Source organism: Hemitrygon akajei, chromosome 5 (genome assembly GCF_048418815.1).
Source record: "Hemitrygon akajei chromosome 5, sHemAka1.3, whole genome shotgun sequence".
Classification (NCBI taxonomy): domain Eukaryota; kingdom Metazoa; phylum Chordata; class Chondrichthyes; order Myliobatiformes; family Dasyatidae; genus Hemitrygon; species Hemitrygon akajei.
The window spans coordinates 31,099,861-31,122,788 of record NC_133128.1 but is presented as its reverse complement, the minus strand read 5'-3'; the positions used below and the strand labels follow the sequence as shown (position 1 = coordinate 31,122,788).

Below are 22,928 nucleotides of genomic sequence, written 5' to 3'. Positions count from 1 at the left end.
TATATAGCCGTAGAAACAACAGTTGAAGCTCTGTGAAGAAACTGCTGGCTGCACGCACTAATTAATTTGGGGAGGGGTCCTGCAGTCTTTCCTTTTGCTGTTTTTGGCCTGCGGATTGGAATGAAGTTATTGGCGCGGTAAATAAACCAATGAGAAGTGCTAGCACTAAATACTCTAAATTCAACTTTGATTCGCAATTAGAAGCTAATTATTGTCGGCTTATTAGCTCAATTGATTAGAGTAGTTACCAATAATGTTAAGAGTGCGGGCCTTGCCCCCAATATTCTGATGTACCTTGGCTGGCTTTGTGGATTCCGTCCATAAACATGCCTGTCTTTCATTTCTCTGCTGAAAGTAAATTAAGTTTTTTTTTAAAAAAGTGTACTTCATAGATTGAGCCTCAAACCAAGAAGAAAAGAGCTCAAGAACACTAAAGTTTCTGCAGCTTCTCAAAATGATTATTTAATGAGATCCAGCGCGGAGTGGTAACGAGGCATTTACAAAGTACAAGTTGCAGTCAGTTACGGACTGTCTTGGCAATGTGAATTAAAGCAGGCGATAGGTACGTCGACATTCCTGACAAAAAAATAAAGGAATTGACTTCTTCCCCATTTAAAAGACTTTACAGAATCAGTAAAACTGGAAAGATAAACTTTGCCATTTTATTTTAATAGATAGTCGATAGAGGTAAAGGATTACTTGACTTTAATACGGTATCTTACTCGAGTTAAACATGTTGATGCAACGTAATTGTATAAATAAAATAATACATAACATAATTGATGCAAACAGCTGTCATATTATATCGGGAAACAACAGACTGCTACTAAAAATAATCTTTTTTCCGGGCTCACCTTCATACCACCAACTGCATACTAAAATGCTACTTGGATATTATACGTATGGACTGTTTATATCATGTTTGTAATACCAACTTTTTTTTAATCGGGCCTCTTTAGTTTCTGATACTATGTGATACCATCGGTATGAAATAAGGAATGGTGTACACTGACACACATTTCACCTCTAATAGAGCCGTCAGAGTATAAAGGAACGTTTAACTGATTATTTAGAGCTATCGGACCTCGACCCCTTAGCTCATCATGGACCAGCGCATTTCGGCTCACCATTTTCTGCCATTGTTTGTTACAAGGCACAAACACAGTGAGCGGCACAATGGCCATATATTTTGAACCCATTCCACGCGCAAAGCTCTGGCTTTGCCGATCATTTAAATAGTCTGGGTAAACAGCTGCCCACGGACTGGTTGCATTTTATTTTTGTCCAGTCGGGCGATAGTTGACAGGCAAGTTGGACATAATGTTTGATGACAGCATTTTACAACTTGTGACTATGTTCCATTGTGTACGTTAGTTATTTACAACTATGCACAAATGAATCTGCGCAGATGCACTCTTCCACCGTGGATCAGAACTGGTTAATCCAGCAACGGCACCTGAGATCATAATTTATTACCGTGCTCGCGCCCATTCTGTCTGAATGCAATTTAGTTAGACATTCCACAGACACGTATTAATTCATAGACTTTGCAATAAATTTGACAGAAGTGGGAACTAATATCAGATGTACACTTCAGTGAAAATGCTATGTCAATACAAGGTAACTGCTGGGGCTCTGTTTTAAGTGCAGCCCGTGCGTGGTTGAAACACACAGCTGCACCTTTTACACGTATCTGTATCCGTGGCTTCCACAGAAATTGTCGGAAGGGAATATTGTTCTTTGCTTTGAATTAAGAATGGGAATATGCTGTTCATTTTGCACACCACTTAAGGGTTTGCCCTGTGGTTCGTCCAATTTATTTACTCCTTCAGCTGATTTTCTGCTGTTTCAGGATACCAAAGATGATTTGAGCAAATTTTCAGGACTGTTCTCAAACATCTTAAAAGCCGGTATGATGTCTGTCGGTCTTCAGTTCTCCGGTGAAAGCACGTGCGCCCTGAGATTTTCCCCTCAGAAGTTGGGTGTGTTTGAAGAGGCTCTTTTCTCACGTGACACGGTGCACCTCATCTCCCTTTGAAGGTAAGACACCTTCTCTGGGCACAGTTGAAAATAATTTGTTTTTGAGCAGTTTGGAGAATTTGAAATGCCTCCAAGAAAGACATTCTTACGGAATGCTGCGAAATCTAAATCAGAAAATAATGAAACGCCCTTTTCAGTGTAGAAGCTTTGAATCTATAGCGTTTAGTCGCCCAAATGCTATTGTAAAATAAGGAACTCACTGATTGGAAGGTTGTGTGTGAGTCCCCATAGGAAACTGTTAATAGTACACCGCGTTCAAGATACTAGAACATTTATGAATGAGAATGTATTTATACTGTTACCAAGCGAATTGTCCGCAGATCACTTTGGTTTTAGAGAACTGACCCAGAACAAATCTCCCTGGACGCAATTTCACTCACTGGATGGACGTTTAATCATGAGGCGTTTGTGAAAGGCACCACAATGCTTAGAGACATATGCACAGCTGGAAGTAGGAATATCTGATAAAGCAAGCCAAAAGGGGAGCAAGCGCTGCTTATTTAAAAATGTTTAATTTTCTCTGAAACTTCTACTACAGCCCAATTTCTAATGCAGTTCCTACCTACCCAGTACTTCTGAACGTGGCTGGCGGAAGATCACGCTGGGAAACAACCTGTCGGCTCACGTCAGCGTCAACGGTTCCAATTTAAACATGGTCTGAATCCCCATCCACAAATCGTCTCCCATAGAGTACACCAAGGCACTTCCACTCTTCCGAGTAGATTCGTAAGACACGAAAACAGTCCTACAGCTCACCGAGCCGGCGCCGACCATCAAGTACCCACTTGCACGAGAAACTGCAGAGTTTTATATAGACAATAGGTGCAGGAGTAGGCTATTCGGCCCTTCTACCCAGCACCGCCTTTCACTGTGATCATGGCTGATCATACACAATCAGTACCCCGTTCCTGCCCTCTCCCCATATCCCTTGACCCCGCTATCTATAAGAGCTCTATCTAACTCTCTCTTGAATGCATCCAGAGACTTGGCCTCCACTGCCTTCTGTGGCAGAGCATTCCACATATCCACCACTCTCTGGGTGAAAAAGTTTTTCCGCATCTCAGTTCTAAATGGCCTACCCCTTATTCTTAAACTATGGCCTCTAGTTCTGGACTCACCCATCAGCGGGAACATGCTTCCTGCCTCCAGCGTGTCCAATCCCTTGATAATCTTATATGTTTCAATCAGATCCCCTCTCATCCTTCTAAATTCCAATGTATACAAGCCCAGTCGCTCCAATCTTTCAACGTTTTAATCCAAAACGTCGACACTTATCCCCTACAGACGCTGCTCGACCTGTCTAGCAGTTTTTTTATTGCTTATATTTTATTCTCTTCATTTTTATCTTTCACAATACAAATTTGTTATGGAAGTTTATATGATTATCATTGTTTTTCTGCAAGTCATTCATATATTTTCCCTCCAGGTCGTGGAATTCTAATTGTGACTGAGTTGATTTTTCTGTTTAACAGACTGATTGCAATGATGAAAACGTTCACATATTTGAACGGTTGCATTGAGAAACAAAGATTTCTGTTCTCCAACACTGGGTCTGGTCGCGTTTATAAAGAGGCTCCAGTTAACCAGAGTGTTGTTGGGCGAGATAATACCCTTAAAGTAGATGACAGGAGGGATATGTGGCTTCGTGAGAAAATTCGAGAAATAATACATTGAAAAACGAGGAAGTACGGGTAGAACCGAGTAATTATTTAGTTCAGAGCAAATAGTTCGAAGTGATAGGGAATAAGGAATAAGTATGGTGCGGCAGGCTGAGGTAATAAAATGGGCAATGTATAATAAGGATAATGTATTGTAAATAATACGGACAAACACGGATACATATTGACAACAAAATTGAAAGGTTTTTTTTATCTAATAGCTACCGAGGAGATACGGTTCCAGTAAGGTAGAAGGGCAAATATTTCAGAGTTAAATTAATATCGCAGCTGCACGGAGCATTGGGATTATTCAGCAACTTCGTCACGAAGTATTTGATCTCTCTGGTGTACAATACAGGTTTTCCCACGCAGCAAACCGCGGCAAGGCTTCCACGAGTATTGTTGGTAAACGCATGCCATTACATACGGAGCAGTTAATACATCAGGCAATATTAAACAGGACCAACCGGCGTTTTCGTTCCCGGTGGTGTATTCAGATTTGGCCAAACTATGACCAGATCTCAGATCGCGTTGCTCTAATTCAGGGACTTTGCACTTACACGTTGCTAAAATCTCCGACATTTATATATCTTCTATAAACTCAGTATGTTCACTGTTGGGAATTGTTAAACTAAAGGTTATAAATCCGACAGTGTGTTTCTTTTAAAACGGTTGAAGCCACGTTACTATGCCGTTTTTCACAAAAATATACGGCGTTTTTGAGGTTAATTCCTCCTATGTCTGGCGTTTAATAGTTTGATCTTCTCTGGCTGCACTGTTTTAATGTAACAAAATACCTCTCATTGACACACAAACCATGGACAGCTGCAGAAATTTCAACGGAGAACAAATTCATAACAAGCTTTTGTACGTCCCGGCAGATGGTTTGAATCTGCTCCGTCAACAATTGCTTCGCCGAGGGAACCACACAGCTTATTGTTTCTGTATAAAGAAAAATGACTAGATAGTTTTTTCCCCTCTCTAGAATCATTTTGATTGGTTTTGGAAAGACCGCGGTTAGCAAAAATTGAACCAAGGCGTGAAGCTGCTGAGAATTTGTTTTCCTGATAAGGCTGCCAGTTATAATAACATTGTCCGTTGATCAGAAATTGAAAGATCATACATGGAGTTGTAAACAAAGTTTTCATCATTTTTATTAACGAGTTTTGTATTTTATTATACAAATACTGAAATTCGCAGAAAGAATTTTGCTACAAAATGTTCCTTTTTGACTTTTAATACGCATTTTTCATTATAAACAAAGAACAATATATGTAACATCTCGGAAAGAATATGTATAACACAGAATCCTGGCTCCATTCATTAAAAAAGTGTCTACTTTCCTTCTTTCATAACATTTCCAAAACTGATGATAATGTTACCATGTCATAGGTTACAGGGTGTGGTTGGGGGAGAGGGAAGGAGCGAAGGAACTCTGAAACATCATTCCTTCCCGGAAGTATTTTACCTTTGAACTCATTGGCAGGTGATTTATCGGTGCGTCACTGTTACTTTTTCTTTTGCTTTTGGTTCATCTACTTGGACCACCGACAGAATGCAGTCCGTGTAAAAAAAAACAATACTGTGCTCTTCCTTATAGTTAAAAGTATCGCGTTGTTATCTCCATTAACGGAGAATGGTTATAATCCCCAAATTATAGATTGATTTTAAAAGCTTATAAGACAAAATGATTCACTTGTACAAACAGATCAAAGTAAAAACATTTATGATCACGTTACTGGAATGGAAGGTTCCATAGCCTTCTAAAAGATGAATCTATAAGTTTTCCTCTTTTGAGGATGCTATAAAATGTTGGAAATATATCAGAAAGTCTTTTCCATCCTAAAAATGTATGATATGCTGAATCTCAGAAATCAGGGCCATTGTGCATCTCCTATGGTAGGTAAAGAAAATGAAAAGAGTTTAAACCTGCTTTTTTAAGGACATGGTAAAAGTGCTATTGCAGTCCACAAATGGTTAAACTATATTTAAATAAGTAAGAAGAAATGCAGAAATCCCTGGTAGTGTCATATTACATTTTTTAAACAATCACAGTATTTGAAATTTATTTTAAAAATCCAACACTTCACATAATTCTTAAAACATAAAAATAAAAACATTTTCTGTTGTGCCGCATACAATATACCGGCCAGTGCTTCACCTTCAGAAAATGCAAATGTTCACTCTTCTTGTGTTTATGATCCTCTAAGGCCATCAAATATTACACAACTCCATTATGAAACACATTGTTGGGCACTGAAAATGTGTGTTTCTTTTTCTAGCTGCAATAATAGTTATTGATGCACTTCATCGTTCTTCAAACACCACACATGCCAACAGTCTGCTTTTCCATTTACTCTAAATAAAAAAGCTGGCAGCTTGTTCAGAATAGAATCCCATTGTTTCTTCCATCAAAAACAATCCTTCTGAAGATAATTGTTCCAGACCAATTCTATTCCATCAGATACCATGGTTATATTAATTTCTTTAGCGAGGGAAAGATCCACCATAGAAGGGGTTCATACCCAGATGAAGTAGAGACGTTTAATTTAAGAGGCTGCAAAACAAAGTAAGGGAACTATGGGCTAAAACCAAGTGTGCTCCTTGTTTTTCTCTTGATGTAGGAGTCCTAAAAAAGAATTGGAAGTATTTTTAGCAATTGCTTTAAAATATAATTTTCTAATTTATCAGCAATAAACTTAAAATTATCTACACTCTATTGGAACAAAATATTTTTATAATAATTGGCCCTCAAACTGATTTCAAAAATGAAAAGCTTTAAGCATTCATGGGATAAGAAAGGGTTAATCATCACTTTGCATCCTCTCATAAGATCAATCACACAGTTCAACATTAGTGAACTCCTTAAGTGGTTCAGAATATAGAGAAAATCTCAGATTGTACCATCCATGAGTCTGAGTATCAAAGTGATTGATGACTTCACTGTTGTCATTGTGTGAACCTTACTTTAAACTGCAAACAAACTGCAAATTTACAGTCATGTAAATTGACCTTATTTATTCCTTATGACCTCCAAGAGGACCACAACCTTAACGACCTGGAGAGCTATGTTTGCTGGAGTCAGGCCTTTACGCTTTGGCTCTTGGTAGAGTCACCCATGCCAAACAGGTCAAAGGGTAGAGGCCAGACTAAGAGTGGCCCACCGGTCCTCCAGGTTTGGGGGTTCAGCTCGGGGCTAGCAACCGTGACTGGTAAAACAAAACAGTTACAGAAACAGCAGTGAAAAATCATTCTACATCTGAGTGTGATGGCCTCCATTTGGGACTTGTGTGACTGACAGTCGTGAAAACCGAGAGAAAGCTACTGACATGATGAAGGAAGTCCTGAGCACCACCAGAGATGGAGGAGCATCATTGCTGCCCTAAACGCTGGTGGTGTAATGGGCAGTAAGTCAGTATTCCTTACGAGTTACTCAGTTCTAAATGGGATCTTGAATTCATGAGAAGCAGATGACATTTAAAAAAATAACTAAAGACCAGTTAGGACAGCTAAAAATGAAAAACACCAGTAGCAGAGCAACTATGCAAGAGAAACACTTAAAATTTCAAGCAGGAACTTTGAAGGAAAGTGTTCTGTGGGGGAGGGATGAAGGGAATATCTCTGACTGGGTGAGACCAAAAGATCGAATGTAGCAGATACAGTAGCAAATAGAATGAGATTATGCTTCTTTATCTGTATAATATGTTGTGAAGGCTATGGTATATGCACAGCAGACTAGTATACACTAACAGGAAAAATAGGAAATTTGAGCCAATATCATTTTATAATTAGAAAAGGTATTGGAGTAAATCTGCAGAGAATCACAGCAGAAAATGTAGACTTTCCATACAATCTGATAAAGTGCAAGATCCAGACATAACAAGTTGAAAGGACCAAAGCTGAGTTTTTCACAACATTACACTGAAGAAATGCTCTCTGGAATCTTGGCCCTGGTCAGACCAGTGCAGGATTTGATATTCATAACTTTTATAGGGATTGTGGATCTATGAGTCAGAAAGCGATGGGAAAATACAGCACTGTGCAAAAGTCTTAGGCACATATATATATATATATAGACTTTTGCACAGTACTGTATATTGGTTAAAATAGGAAGGGGTTGAGAAGCAGAAATAAAATTACTTAGCTTTGTATTAGCTCAGTAGCATTAAGAGTTATTTGGTAACTGGAAAGTCATGATATACAGTACTGTAGATGCTTTTAGTTTTATGTTTTGAATTAAATGTTTCCGTTAACCTTTAAAAAATTTATTCACTTTAATTTTTCAAAAGTCTTGGAATATGTGGAACATATAAAGACAGTTAGAAATTGCTCACAGATTTACTCTGAAGCCAAGGCTTTGCCAGCATTCAGAACTTTCAAAATAATTCTAGCATAGATCGCAACTGCTCTGCTGCTGCTGAGGTCAAACCACTGGAATTCTGGGCACGGAGATCAGATAGGAATGGATATGAGAAGACTTTGGATAGTCATTCCAGGTAAGAGGAAATATTGGCAAAACTCATGTGGATAATTCTGCAAATCCTCATAGTCTATCCCTAGGCAACTGAAGGAAATTGGAAAGAATAGACTAAAGCATTTGAAAAGTTTTTTCCCTAACATTCTTGGAATCTAAAGTGTGCTGTAATGGTTGGAGGGCAATTTTTCATTTTTCTGTTGAAAATAGAACAGAAATGTAATTTAGCTTATTATGGCATTGATAGTAACATTTAATTTGAGAAAACCTATAAATCATAATTTAAGAGAATTTGTGGAACTTTGAGATTTAGAAATATAAAGTGATGTTGAAATTCATCATAGGTTTTTAACACCTGCTAATCTTAATTCTCTAAAAGTATATACTAAATGATATAGATTGATAAAGGGAAAATAAGAGGTGGGTGTAAATAGATTATCATGGGAAGCTCATTAGAAGAGTGCATGATATTATTATGGATGCAAAAATCAGTTGTTAAGCAGAAAATAGAGATAGGATAAATTTAATTTTTAACCTGAAATGTGAACTTTGTTTCTCTCTCCACAGGCACTGCCTGATCTGCTGAGTATATCCGTGTTACTTTGAGTGTGTGCATGATGCCAGTATAAATGCAAAGTATCTAAAATGAAGAACAATTGCAAAAGTTATAGTCCAGAGTCATTGTTTTGCTACAGTATTTCTGTTTCTTAATTTGGGCTTGGACTTTGAGTTTAATATTAACATCTAACAATGAGCCAATTCAAAGTGGTTGATGAACAGTTAGGACAGCCAGCAGATGGACAGACTGCTGGTAAGTGCAAAATGGAAGGGTGTGACTGTAGAGAACTGATCTGAAAGCTTGGTTTAAAAAAAGGTAATATGTGCAGAGGAACAAAATGAAACATGTTCAAATATGCACTGTTGATATTTGAAAGTGAGAATTTAATTATCAAAATGCATTGAACATTTTGTTTTCTTAAGATGAATAAAGTACAAAACTGATTAATGTAAAGTTTGTAGAGCATAATTGGCTATAGCTATAATATAGTTTTCAGAGAGGTATTCATTGAGGATAACATAATATTCAGATTCATTTGAGAGAGCTCAAAAAGGAAACAGTCCATGCTTATGTACAGTAAGATCCAAACTACATTCAGTCTTAGGCTGATAAGTGACAAATAACATCTATACCATGCAAATGGCAAACAAATTACTATTAGGAACATGATCCATGATATTCAATGGCTTTTATAACCATATAACAATTACAGCATGGAAACAGGCCATCTCGGCCCTTCTAGTCCGTGCCGAACGCTTACTCTCACCTTGTCCCACCGACCTGCACTCAGCCCGTAACCCTCCATTCCTTTCCTGTCCATATACCTATCCAATTTTTTAAAAATAACAATATCGAACCTGCCTCTACCACTTCTACTGGAAGCTCGTTCCACACAGCTACCACTCTCTGAGTAAAGAAGTTCCCCCTCGTGTTACCCCTAAACTTTTGCCCCCTAACTCTCAACTTGTGTCCTCTTGGTTGAATCTCCCCTACTCTCAATGAAAAAAGCCTATCCATGTCAACTCTATCTAACCCCCTCATAATTTTAAATACCTCTATCAAGTCCCCCCTCAACCTTCTATGCTCCAAAGAATAAAGACCTAGTTTGTTCAACCTTTCTCTGTAACTTAGGTGCTGAAACCCAGGTAACACTCTAGTAACTCTCCTCTGTACTCTCTCTATTTTGTTGACATCTTTCCTATAATTCGGTGACCAGAACTGTACACAGTACTCCAACTTTGGCCTCACCAACGCCTTGTACAACTTTAACATTACATCCCAACTCTTATACTCAATGCTCTGATTTATAAAGGCCAGCATACCAAAAGCTTTCTTCACCACCCTACCCACATGAGATTCCACCTTCAGGGAACTATGCACATTATTCCTAGATCACTCTGTTCTACTGCATTCCTCAGTGCTCTACCATTTACCATGTATGTCCTATTTTGATTAGTCCTACCAAAATGCAGCACCACACACTTATCAGCATTAAACTCCATCTGCCATCTTTCAGCCCACTCTTCTAACTGGCCTAAATCTCTCTGCAAGCTTTGAAAACCTACTTTTACTGAGTCTTTCACTACCCTCGGTCATCAATGAACTGGAACTCATTTGGGCTACCACATAAATATTGTGATTGCAAGAGCAGGTCAGGGTCTGGGTAGCCTGTGTTGAGTGCCTGCTCTTCTCATTCCCCAGCACTTATCCAGCATCTATAGGATACAAGTCAGGGATGTATGTATGCTGCTCCAACAGTACACAATATATAATCATATATAACCACAAAAAGCTTAGCACTATCTAAGACAAAGCAACCCACTTAATTTACACTCATCTCCACACACCAAATATCCATTCCCTCTACCAGCAGTGTACTGTGGCTATAGTGTATACCATCTACAAAGTGCACTGAAATTATCTGTGTAGGCGTCTCTGAGAAGGTAACTATGGCATTTACTATCAAGAAGGTCCATGGGTGCATGGAAACATCAACACTGCAGAATTTGTTCCAACTCATACACCATTCTCGGGTGCATTTCATTGTACCTTTATCATTCTCGGGATCAAAATCATGGAACTTCCCAACCAATTCTATTGTGGGAGTACCTTCACCAGAAGAACTACCCATCCCTAATTGTTCTTAAGAAGGGTAGTCAACACTGATTTTACTTGGAAAGTGCACATCCTAAAAGAAGATGAATAAAATTTGTTTTGGAAGGATATTAACATGTTACAGCATAACTATGTAAATCTTGAGAGGCCAAAATTATGAACTATTAGGGACATTTCTATTCAACTGGTTATCTGAGAGTTTTATAAAATTCTTAAATGTTTTACATGAGTTGAATTGACTTTATTTTTTATATCCGTCACATACATGAAGAGTAAACATCTTTACGATATGTCTCTGTATAAATGTGCAATCATAGTAATTTATAATAAATAGAACAGTCAACAGAAGTGGCATGAATCCAAAAGCATTCTCACTGGACAGAAGGAACAAGGGCATTAGTTTAAAATAAAGATAGAATGATTAACAAGGGTTGTAACAAAAGGCAGACAGGATTGTTTGAAAAAGACTGTAGGATGTTGCCGGGTGTTGAGAACCAGAGTTATAGGGAAAGGTTGAATAGGTTAGGACTTTATTCCCTGGAGCATATGAGAATGAGGGGAGATTTGACAGAGTACACTAAAATTATGAGGGGTGTAGACGGGATAAATGCAAGCAGGATTTTTTTTACAGAGATCGGGTGAGATGTTTAAGGGGAACATGGGGGGCGGACAACTTTACTCTGAGGTTTGTGAAAGTGTGGAATGAGCTGCCAGAAGAAGTGGTGAATATGGGTTTGATTTCAACATTTAAGAGAAGTAATTGAATGGAGGGATATAGTCAAGGTGCAGGTCAATGGGATTAGGCAGAATAATGGTCTGGCATGGACGAGATGGGCCAAAAGGCTCACTTCTGTGCTATAGTCTCTGGCTCCAGGATGGTTTGTGGTAAATCTGGATAAAAAAGGACATGAAGCAGAAAAGTAGCAAACATGATTATGAAAGAACACATCCAGATATGTTACGCTGAATGGATTTTGAAGCACTGTAAACTTCCATTCATTTTATAACATTGAGTGCAGCTGGTACTATCTCATTTTTGCTATTCTGTGAAAATATGTCTTTTTGATAAATAAATTCAGCTTCCATCTTTCAACTGCAACTATGAACAGGAGCACAAATCGAGATTAACACTCCAATAAAATATTGAAGAAATGCTTCTGAAAGTGGTATCTTTCAGATATTAAATCCCACCAGCTCTTGCTCTCCTGGGTAGATCTGAAGTAATATTCCAAAGAAAAGTAGTATCTTATGGCGGACGGTCTCTCTCCCGCATCTTCAGCATCACTAAAACATCATCTTGTCATTCGGATGAGTGGAGCTCCCGTAAATCTGCTGCTTTAACCCTTTACATTATAACAGTGACAGAATGTGTAAAATGATTGGCTCTAAAGTGCATTACACTGTCCAGAGGAGGAGCGGAGCGGTTTGGGCAGGGTGGGAGCGATGGAGAGAGTTCAGAAATGTAAGCATTTCTTGTTTACACATTCCGTGACAGCTTTAATGAAATGTAATCTTCTGTGAAGTACTATATGAAATAACAACTGAAAAGGTACCGTTAATATTTCGTGCTACTAATTATTATAAACTTCTCACCTGCGTCAACTCCCTGCGTCACGTCTAGGGTTCCATGAAAGGCTCCAGTCCATGGGGAAGAAGCCGCTGCGGCAGTAGGGTCTGTCTTTGTGATCTCGCCCGGCCCTGCAGCAATCCGAGCTGCCCTCACCGACGGCACCAACAAAGACCCGTAACGAGGGTCTAGGTGCGGATTATGATGGTGGGCGTGGGCATGTGGGTGGTGCACGTGTGGGTAAACGTCGTGCACAAGTTGGTAGCTGGAACTCCCTTGCGATGCCAACGTGTAGGGCCACGCCTCAGCATTTGGTGGGGGAGCGCTGGGCTGGTGTAGTCCATGTCCAGGCCAAGCCATGGAGTCGTGGGAATGAAACACACCGCCAGTCGCAGCAGAGAAATCGGGATGACTCCCACTCAGACACGGTGGTGCCGGGGCCTGGTAGGTGCTACTCCAAAAAGAAGCAGGGAAGCTGTTCTTCTGATTTGCAGAAACCGGTAATCCTTCTGGAGGGGGAAACACGACATTTATATGTTTTGTATTTTCTTTTAAAGTGCTACAATGTGACTACAGAATCTTGAGCAGGAGAATGAGAATGTATGATGGAGATGGTATTATTCTGTTGAACAAAGGGGCGAATGCTTATAGCTGTCTTTACAAACGCACGCGCACACACACACACAAATCCTCGCAATCACGTATAATCTTATAATATTTTGGAAGTTATATTGTAATCAAGAACAACGCTGACTCAGACTCTCTAAATCTCCCTCCCATCTCTGTCAGTGGTTGACGCTGCTGCTGGGAACTGAATTCAAATGAAAGTTAACGTGCAACTATGGTCCTGGAATAAAACACTTCATCTTTCGTATCTATAGTAAGTATAGTCTTTAGTAGTCTAATCAAAATCATAATTCGCTTAACTGCTCATTGCCTTCATTGTCCTAAAATGAACACGTAAAATTTTAGATATATGAACCTATACGGAAATATTGTTTGCTGAAACTAGATCAGTCCAATATAATGATTGCGAGTTGGCTCTGGGAATTAAGTATTTCCGGTTGCTACACACAGAATCGGTTGTCATGGTTGTTTCAATTAATTGTGTAATCTCTTGAGTACATATTATCATTGGTCCAGTCGCTAAAATAAGTTAGCAGAAAGATAGGATACTTTCTGGTTAAGAGTCGTCAGCATAAATTGATCTTTGTCGGATTTCTAAATTAGTAACAGTCAGGGAAGTAAAAACTCCTGGAAATATCAGTGCTCTACTTAAAGTACATGTTCTTTCCAGACACTGCCAGAAGTAACTAATTTTCTGGCTACCTACTTTGTGAACTTGTAAACTAATCGTTGTAAATATTATATGGAATTGGTGAAAATAGGTTTTGTCCACTTTCTCGCCTTTTGCTGGATGCGTAATATTGTCAAATGGTGGTAAGTAAGACCACATAATACAATCTCTATCATAGGGATCTGTTCTAATGTTGGACCTTCAGTATAATTCTAACGATTTTTTTTTATTAAACAGACTTCTGGCGCTGAGTATTTGTCTCCTACCACCGCTGTAAGTTAGAGTCGACAATGCTTTCTTTTAACTAAAACGTCCATGTAAAATATTTGTCAATGACAGTTCATTGGGGTCGTGTTTTTTTTTTGTTTTCCACGTGTTGCTGACCCTACCTTTCCATAAGGTGCTGGACGAAGCGCGGGTCTTCGAGCTCGGGTTGTCCGCGTTGAAGTGGCTCAGAGCCCTGCTGAAATGCTCATCCACCACGGCGCCGATGTCTCCCTGGAAATATGTGAGCAGCACACATCTGGAACTGATGTACTCTGCCTCAGGAGGCTGCTCCTTCTCGTTCTCTTTGCCCTGCGAGTTGCTCTCCATCGACTCCTGCATCTTGCCGTACAGGGCTAACTTCTGCTGCGGGGACACAGGAGCCAAAGGCAGTTCAGGCACAGCCTCACCCTGGCACATCAGCAATATCTCGTCACGAAACTTCCTCCCAATGCTCCACCGGCCTGCTGCGGGAGCAAGCTACGGCCTTAACATATTGCGCCCCCTCCCCACGCACCAGCAAAAATGGACAACTAATTCCTGGGTATCCACGACAGAACATTACAGATAACTGGACGCATCAAATTAGAGCGCGAACCTTCCCTATTTCTGAGGTGAAATGGAACGCAGGAAGATCCATAATCAATCGGTGTTCAAAATATGTCAGTGATCTGTTTTAGTGTAATTCTCACTGGGCAGTATTATAAAAGTACTTTTATATAGCCGGTGGATCGTTATTACTGGAAATATACATGAATCCCATATCCCCAAATAAGTTACAATAATGCAAGTGTTCAGGGTGTGTCTTTACCTCGGCATTACTTGTGCACCGTGTTTCATGAGAAACACTTGTTGAATTATTTTTAAAAGAAACATTGAACTCAAGACCTTAAATTCCCCTCCTTTCACGTTCAATGCAAGGTTTGCCTGCTTTATGTTATCTGGAATATCGTTTCCCAGAATACCCAATCTCATTCTGTCTAAAATGTGTCGCTTTCCCACGGTTTATTACTGTGGTCCAGCGAGTCTGCTCCCAGAGCCATTCACATCTTGAGTAAGTTTAACGTGACATTATGTCCAGTGAAACGGTAGCATTATCCGCATCGCTCCGCTGTTAAACACCACCGTGTTATCTTCGTTCACTTACATGTGGACTGTCCATTTCAGTTATTTAGATTTGCTTAATCGCCTATTTGGTTTTACAGGGCGTTACTGTGTCCATTTGAACTAAGCTTGTTGGTCGATTTGATATTTGCTCCCTGTGGGGATTCGTTTAAAATGAATAAAATGAAAGTATTTGTAATATTGGGTGGGGGGGGGGGGTGGTGGGAGGGAAAGAATTTAAGGGCTCATATCGAATCCATCTGAATTGTGACTTTACACCGCACTATTACTGAAATTGTCAGTTTATCTATCCTGTATTTCACTCCATTTCACTGAGCAACACTATCTTAAAACTGTTGGCCCACCCCAAATAGTTCAAAAAATTATCAATTTTAGTGTGACGTTTTGATCATGGAGAGCGCATTACATCAAACCCTTTGGCTGTTATTTCCTGAAATTTGCATACAGGAAGACAAATCAGTTTCTTTCAGTCGGGAATATTATATACACTAATTCTGACTGCCGTTTTATTTAATTTCTGAAAGTACTTTTGGTCTCGCGGCTAAAACTTTATGGAGAACACACCCCTCCGACCACGGGCTGCTATGCAGAGAATTTCAGTGCAAGCTTGTCAGACATATCAAAGAGATCGCGTAATGTGTTGTCAAACGGAATGAAGAAACCACAGCGGAATGTGACAGCTGACTCGGAGCCAGTTTACAAGGCAGCTGCAAACTCGCCTCTCCTTTTTCTCTGTCTTCCTCCCTTCGGCCAGTTGGTCTCAGTCGGAGGCATTTCAGCTGTTTTCTTACCTGCTGGGAGTGGTGGTGGTGGCGGTAATAAGCGGCAGTGTAGGCGGCTGCAGCTGCTGCTGGGAAGTACTGGTGCGCTCCATAAGACTGATGATACATAACATCCAGACAACTCATGACCGGCCTGATCACCCGAATTGAACGGTGGCAACAAACGCAGCTTAAGCCTCAGACGGGTCTCGCTACACACATCCTCGCTTTTATAAGTCGTACGCTCGAGAAGTGGCACAGAGACACAGAGAGAGGGGTGCGAAGTATTAACATAAAGACAATGCGAGTACCCTCCCCGCCTGCCGGCTGCTGGGACTCCGAAAAGTTTGGAGCTGATTGATCGAAGCATCAGCAACCCCGCCTGCAGAAACTGGGCTCACTTCTGATTGGCCAATACATGATCCTTAATAGTAAGTTTCATTGGGCAAAACATCGACAGGTCCCTCCCATTTGCAGTACAAAAGAGTTTCAAATTCATCTTTAGGTACTCGGGGTTTTATTCTAAGCATTTACCGAAACTATGACCACAAACATGCCCGGTTCCGTTACTGATGCAGTTACAATTCAGTACTAAACATTAAATGTGTGCTTGTACGTTTAATTAAGGATCATCAGAGAGTGCTCTATGTTTGCCTTCAAAGTTTCTGAAAAGGTGCAGGGTGAATGGTTTCGAAAGAGTCGGCAAGTTTAGGGCAAATATTGGCAGTTATGATGCGAAGGGTCGCACTATAATGTTCCCGCGAAGAACATGGTTCGTGTGGTAGGTCGGCGTTTCGCTGGCTGCTTTGTATCATGTCAAACTCTGCAGACCGATCAACTTCTCGATTCCGATGAAGGGTTTCGACTCGAAACAGCAACTTTTTATTCCCCTCCACAGATGCTGCCTGACTTGCTGAGTTCTTCCAGCATTTTGTGTGCGTTGCCCTGGACCCTTCCCTGAATCAGGCAGAGCGTCCGCAGTCTTAATTTTACGTATCGGCACATTTAAGTAGCTTCACTTCATGCACGAAGGACATTGTGCCCGATTCAGGTAAAGGGCCTAAAGATCTTCTATTCCATTATAACATTGTAAGATTTCCATTTCAAATGCCTAAAACGAAACATGCACCCAACTCATCGTATTTGTTGCTTTATTTTTGCTCGAACAATGTGATCATTGAATTTCAGGACTTAGTTTCATTACAGTTGAATCTTGTAGATTGCACCAAATTGGTAACTCAAAGCTTCAATGAAACGTTGAGGACCATGGACTCCTGTTTGGTACTCTCTTGATCATCTCTCCTCGTTTTCTTCCTCTACCGAAAGCTTAAACTCTTCCTTTCCAAGTCAGTAGCCATGCCACCCCTCCCCTCCCTCTAGAGAGCCTCTTCTCTTTTCTGAGGTCTGCCCTCCCCCCGATCGCGATTGATTCCTTCGACTCTAAATAAATTCTCTTCCCGGACCTCCCCGTACTTCGCTGGTATTGCAAAAATGCGTTCTCTCCTATCGCTCTGCCTGGTAATGTTGCAGCCAAACTTTATCATAGACAAGAGAAAATGTGCAGAAGCTGGAAATCCAACACACACACACACACACACACACACACACACACACACACACACACACACACACACACACACACACACACACACACACACACACACACACACACACACACACACACACACACACACACACACACACACACACACACACACACACACCTCAACAGGCCAGACAGCTTCTACGGAGAAGAATATTGTCGACGTCTCGGGCCGAAACCCTTCGCATAGAATGGTTTCAGTAGAGGAGGAAGTCCATCTTATCTACATCTGTGCTCTACCGGAGAAACGCTCAAGTTCTATCCACCAGCCTTTTACCTGTACCTTTGTGATTTATTTCACACTTAGTACCCTCCAATTCCACCGCGAAGGCCAAAATGGAACCCACCACTATCACGTTAGCAGGTCATATCTTCCAGGTACAATTATACACTGCACAGAAGCGGTTCTCCTTGTATCATTAGTTCCCACCCGCTATTATACTCCAGTGGTTCCTAATGCCTAAGCTCCCTCCACCAAAGCCCCTATATGCTATCAAATTCCCCCTGATCCTTTTTTTAAATGTCTTTCTTTCTTCAGCAATGCAGCACGAGTAGTTCCTTCAACCCCAGCAGCCCCCGACAATCCCGATTTAACGCTAACCTAATCATAGGACAATATACTATTCACGGGACCACTGAACCTAACCGGTAGGTCTTTGGACTGTGGAAGGAAACCGAAGTACTCGGGGGAAATGCACGCATTCTGCTGGGAGGACGTACAGACACTGTACAGAGGAAGCCGGGTTTGAACTGAAATGCACCGAACTGTAATACGGTCGCACGAACCACTGCGCTACTGTGGCGCCCAGTCTCTCAGAAGACAGAACATACAGCACAGTACAGGCCCTTCAGCCCGCGATGTTGTGTCAGACTTTTAAACTACTACAAAATCAATCTGCCTCTTCCCTCCCAAATACGCCTCCAGTTTTCTTTCATCCATTTGCCTAAGTGTATTGTAAATGTCCCTAATGTATCTGCCTTTACCACCACTCCTGACATTGTGTTCGATGAACTTATCACTTCCTGTGCAAAAAAAAACCTCTGACATCTGCCCTATACTTTCCCCTAGTCATCTTAAAATAAGTTCTATTCTATTGGCCATGATCATCTTTGGGTGGTGGTTTTAGGGTTGGGGATGTCTCTGGCTGTCCACTCTGTGTGTGCCTCTGAAAGAGGATAACTACACTCATTCTATTTCTGGTGTTCTCACAATAGATGATCTCACCTTAAGGACTCTTTATCTTGTTATTTCATGCTCTGGTTATTGCCATTTATTTGCATTTGCACTGTTTATTGATCCTGTTTAGAGTTATTGTTCTATAGATTGGCTAAGTATGCCGTTAGGAAAAAGAATCTCAGGGTTGTATGTGGTGACATGTATGCACCCTGATAATGAATTTTAGTTTGAACTTTGAACTTTATTATCTTGTCTACCTCTCATCCTCCTTTGCTCCAGGGAGAAAAGCCCTAGCTCACTCAACCTTTCCTCTTAAGACATATTCTCTAATCTCTTCTCCAAAGGAAACAGAACCGGCCTCTCTTATTAACCCTTTTAACTGCAGTACTTCATCTCATTTTCTACAATCATCTCTATACCCTTTCTTATGCCTTCACATCTTTTATATAATGCGGTCACCAGAACTGAACACAGTCCATTGTTTGAGGCAGTTTTATGAAAATTCTGCACAACTTCCCTGCTTGTATACTGTTACTTCAAATTATAAAGTACGGAATGTGTCTAATTCACTGACTCCTCAACTTGCCCTACCTCTCCCAATGATTTCTGCTCCCATACCCCAATTCCTTCTGCTCTGCATCACTTTTAAAACAGCACCCTTTACTCTGTATTGCTTCATCTCATTCTTCCTAACAGAGCATCACTTCAAATATCTCTACGTTAAACTATTTGGTATGTGCCTCCACATTCCATAAGACATAGGAGCAGAATTAGGCCATCTGGCCAATCAAGTCTGCTCCGCCATTCAATCATGGCTGATTCTTTTTTTTTGCATCCTCAACCCCAGTTTCCCACCTTCTCCCTGTAACCTTTGATACCATGTCCAATCAAGAATCTATCTGTCTGTCTATCTATCTATCTATCTATCTATCTATCTATCTATCTATCTATCTATCTATCTATCTATCTATCTATCTATCTATCTATCTATCTATCTATCTATCCCATCTATCTCCACTCTATCTCTGCCTTAAATACACCCAATGACCTGGCCTCCACAGCTGCAAGTGGCAACAAATTCCACAAATTCACTACCCTTTGGCTAAAGAAATTTCTCTACTTCTCTGTTTTGAAAGGGCACCTGAGGCTGTGCCCTCTTGTCCTAGACTCTCCCACTATAGGAAACATCCTTTCCACATCTACTCTGTCTAGGCCTTCCAACTTTGAAAGGTTTCATTGAGATCCCCCCCCCCCCCCCATCCTTCTGAATTCCAGCGAGTACAAATTCAGAGCCATCAATCATTCCTTGCATGAAAACCCTTTCATTCCTGGAATCATCCTTGTGAACCTCCTCTGGACCCACTCCAATGCCAGCACATCTTTTCTAAGATGAGGGGACCAAAACTGTTCACAATACTCAATGTGAGGCCTCACCAGTGCCTTATAAAGCCTCAGCATCACATCCTTGCTCTTGTATTCAAGACTTCTTGAAATCAATGCTAACATGGCATTTGCCTTCCTCACCGCCGACTTGACCTGCAAGTAAACCTTTAGGGTGTTCTGCACAAGGACTCCCAAGTCCCTTTGCATCTTAGATTTTTGGATTTTCTCCCTGTTTAGAAAATAGTCTGCACATTTATTTCCATTACCGAAGTGCATGACCATGCATTTTCCAACATTATATTTCATTTGCCACTTTCTTGCCCATTCTCCTAATCTTTCTAAGTTCTTCTGCATCCTACCTATTTCCTCCACCTGTTTCGGATCAGCTACAAATTTGGCAACAAAGCTATCTATTCCATCATCTAAATTATTGACATACAGCATAAGGCTGTCTACAAGAAGGGTCAGAGCCGTCTCTGCTGTCTACAAGAAGAGTCAGAGCCATCTCTACTTCCTGAGGAGACTGAGGTCCTTTAACATCTGCTGGATGATGCTGAGGATGTTCTACGAGTCTGTGGTGGCCAGTGCTATCATGTTTGCTGTTGTGTGCTGGGGCAGCAGGCTGAGGGTAGCAGACACCAAAAGAATCAACAAACTCATTTGTAAGGCCAGTGATGTTGCGGGGGTGGAACAGGACTCTCTGATGGTGATGTCTGAAAAGAGGATGCTGTCCAAGTTGCATACCATCTTGGATAATTTCTCCCATCCACTCCATAATGTACTGGTTAGGCACAGGAGTTCATTCAGCCAGAGACTCATTTCACCGAGTTGCAACACTGAGCGTCATAGGAAGTCATTCCTGTCTGTGGCCATCAAACTTTACAACTCCTCCCTTGGAGTGTCAGACACCCTGAGCCAATAGGCTGGTCCTGTACTTATTTCCACTTGACATAATTTACTTATTATTATTTAATTATTTATGGTTTTATATTGCTATATTTCTACACTATTCTTGGTTGGTGCGACTGTAACAAAACCCATTTTCCCTCAGGATCAATAAAGTATGTCTGTCTGTCTGTCTAAAAAGAAGTGGTCCCAACACCAACCTTTACGGAACACCATTAGTCACTGGCAGCACCAAGAAAAGGATCATTTATTCCCACTTGCTGCCTCCTACCAATCAGTCAATGCTCTAACCATGTTAGTAACTTTGCCGTAATACCATGGGCTCTTGATAAGGAGCCTCATGTGTGGCACCTTGTCAAAGGCCTTCTGAAAATCCAAATATGCAACATCCACTGCATCCCCTTTATCTATCCTACTTGTAATATCCTCAAAGAATTCCAACAGGTTCATCAGGCAAGATATTCCCTGAAGGAAACCATGCTGACTTTGTCCTATCTTGTCCTGTGTCACCAAGTACTCCATCACCTCATCCTTAACAATTGACTCCAACATCTTCCCAACCACTGAGGTCAGGCTAACTAGTCTGTAATTTCCTTTCTGCTGCCTTTCTCCTTTTTTTAAAGAGTGGAGTGGCATTTGCAATTTTCCAGTCCTCTGGCATCATGCCAGAGTCCAATGATTTTTGAAAGAATTTGGCCCATCCATTCTGCTTCACATTCCATCATTGCTGATTTATTATCCCTTTCAACCTCATTCTTCTGTTTTCTCCTGTAACCTTTCGTATCTTTACTAATCAAGAACCTATCAACCTCTGCTTTAAATATACCCAATGACTTGGCCTCCACAGTCAAGTCAAGTCAAGTCACTTTTATTGTCATTTCAACCATAACTGCTGGTACAGTACATAGTAAAAATGAGACAATATTTTTTCAGGACCATGGTGTTACATGACACAGTACAAAAACTAGACTGAACTACGTAAAAAAAAACAACACAGAAAAAAACTACACTAGACTACAGACCTACCCAGGACTGCATAAAGTGCACAGAACAGTGCAGGCATTACAATAAATAATAAACAGGACAATAGGGCAGTAAGGTTTCAGTCCAGGCTCTGGGTATTGAGGAGTCTGATAGCTTGGGGGAAGAAACTGTTACATGTGTCATTGCCACAGCTATCCGTGGCAATGAATTCCATAGATTCACTATCCTCTGGCTAAAGAAATTCCTCCTCACCTCTGTTCTAAAGGGATGTGCCCTCTGGTTCTAGATTCCACTACTATATGAAACATCCCATTTATCTCCACTCTATCTGTGCCCTTAAATATTCAATAGATTTCAGCAATGTTCCCTCTAATTTTTTTTATAGCTGACTGGACTAACCATTGCTCTGCGCAGCAGATTTTTATACAGACTGAAGACTGTGCACCACTTTAATTAAACATCATCTAAAAGAGAATTCCAGCTGTGCAGCAGGAAAGGCTATGTGTGCAGGAGCATTTCAGTTACTGTGCAGCCATGCACCTGCGCAGCTTTGAAAGAAGACCGGATTTCAAAACTTCAGTGTCTATAGGTCTTGAGTCATCATACATTAAATCTTTAATTTCTGGGATCATTCTTGTGAGCCTCCTCTGGACCCTCTCCAATGAGAGCCCAGAGTTTCTTAGATAAGGTGCCCAAACCCTCTCACAATATTTGAAGTGTGGTCTGACCAATGCCTTGTAAAGCCTCAGTATTACATCTTTGCTTATATATTCTAGTCCTCTTTAAATGATTGCTAACATTGCATTTGGCTTCCTTAGCAATCATGTATTTATATCCTGCTGTGATTTATCATTATCCACTTTGCACTTCGCTGCTAAGTATTGTGTCATCGTCAAATATAGAAATTGTGGATTACCCCTGCCCCAGGTGCGGGGTTTTAAATAAATCAGAAAAAGCAATGATCACTGGAGAACGTTATTATTCACCTTTTGCCATCAGAAAGACAAAAATGCTT

At 40.7% G+C, this 22,928-nt stretch overlaps 1 protein-coding gene and 1 long non-coding RNA gene across 6 annotated transcripts; one reads left to right on the top strand and one right to left on the bottom strand.

Moving 5' to 3' along the window:
- The first annotated feature begins 1,914 nt into the window (after nucleotides 1–1,914).
- On the top strand, nucleotides 1,915–9,254 carry LOC140727591 (uncharacterized). Its single transcript, XR_012098882.1, has 3 exons — nucleotides 1,915–2,040; nucleotides 8,090–8,194; nucleotides 8,740–9,254. It is a non-coding gene; the product is annotated as an uncharacterized lncRNA (long non-coding RNA).
- Nucleotides 4,828–16,213, bottom strand: vgll3 (vestigial-like family member 3). Of its 5 annotated transcripts, none has more exons than XM_073045124.1 (4): nucleotides 15,891–16,213; nucleotides 14,100–14,340; nucleotides 12,440–12,922; nucleotides 4,828–6,327 (listed from the first exon to the last, which is right to left on the bottom strand). In XM_073045124.1, exons 1-4 carry the CDS (start codon nucleotides 16,005–16,007, stop codon nucleotides 6,284–6,286), a joined length of 885 nt encoding a protein of 294 aa, XP_072901225.1. In that variant the 5' UTR covers nucleotides 16,008–16,213; the 3' UTR covers nucleotides 4,828–6,283. The 5 variants fall into 5 exon arrangements, with proteins under 5 accessions (XP_072901225.1, XP_072901226.1, XP_072901222.1 ...); XM_073045125.1 differs by having other exon boundaries at nucleotides 4,828–5,592; XM_073045121.1 differs by lacking the exon at nucleotides 4,828–6,327 and adding an exon at nucleotides 8,338–8,812.
- Between the last annotated feature and the right edge of the window lie 6,715 nt (nucleotides 16,214–22,928).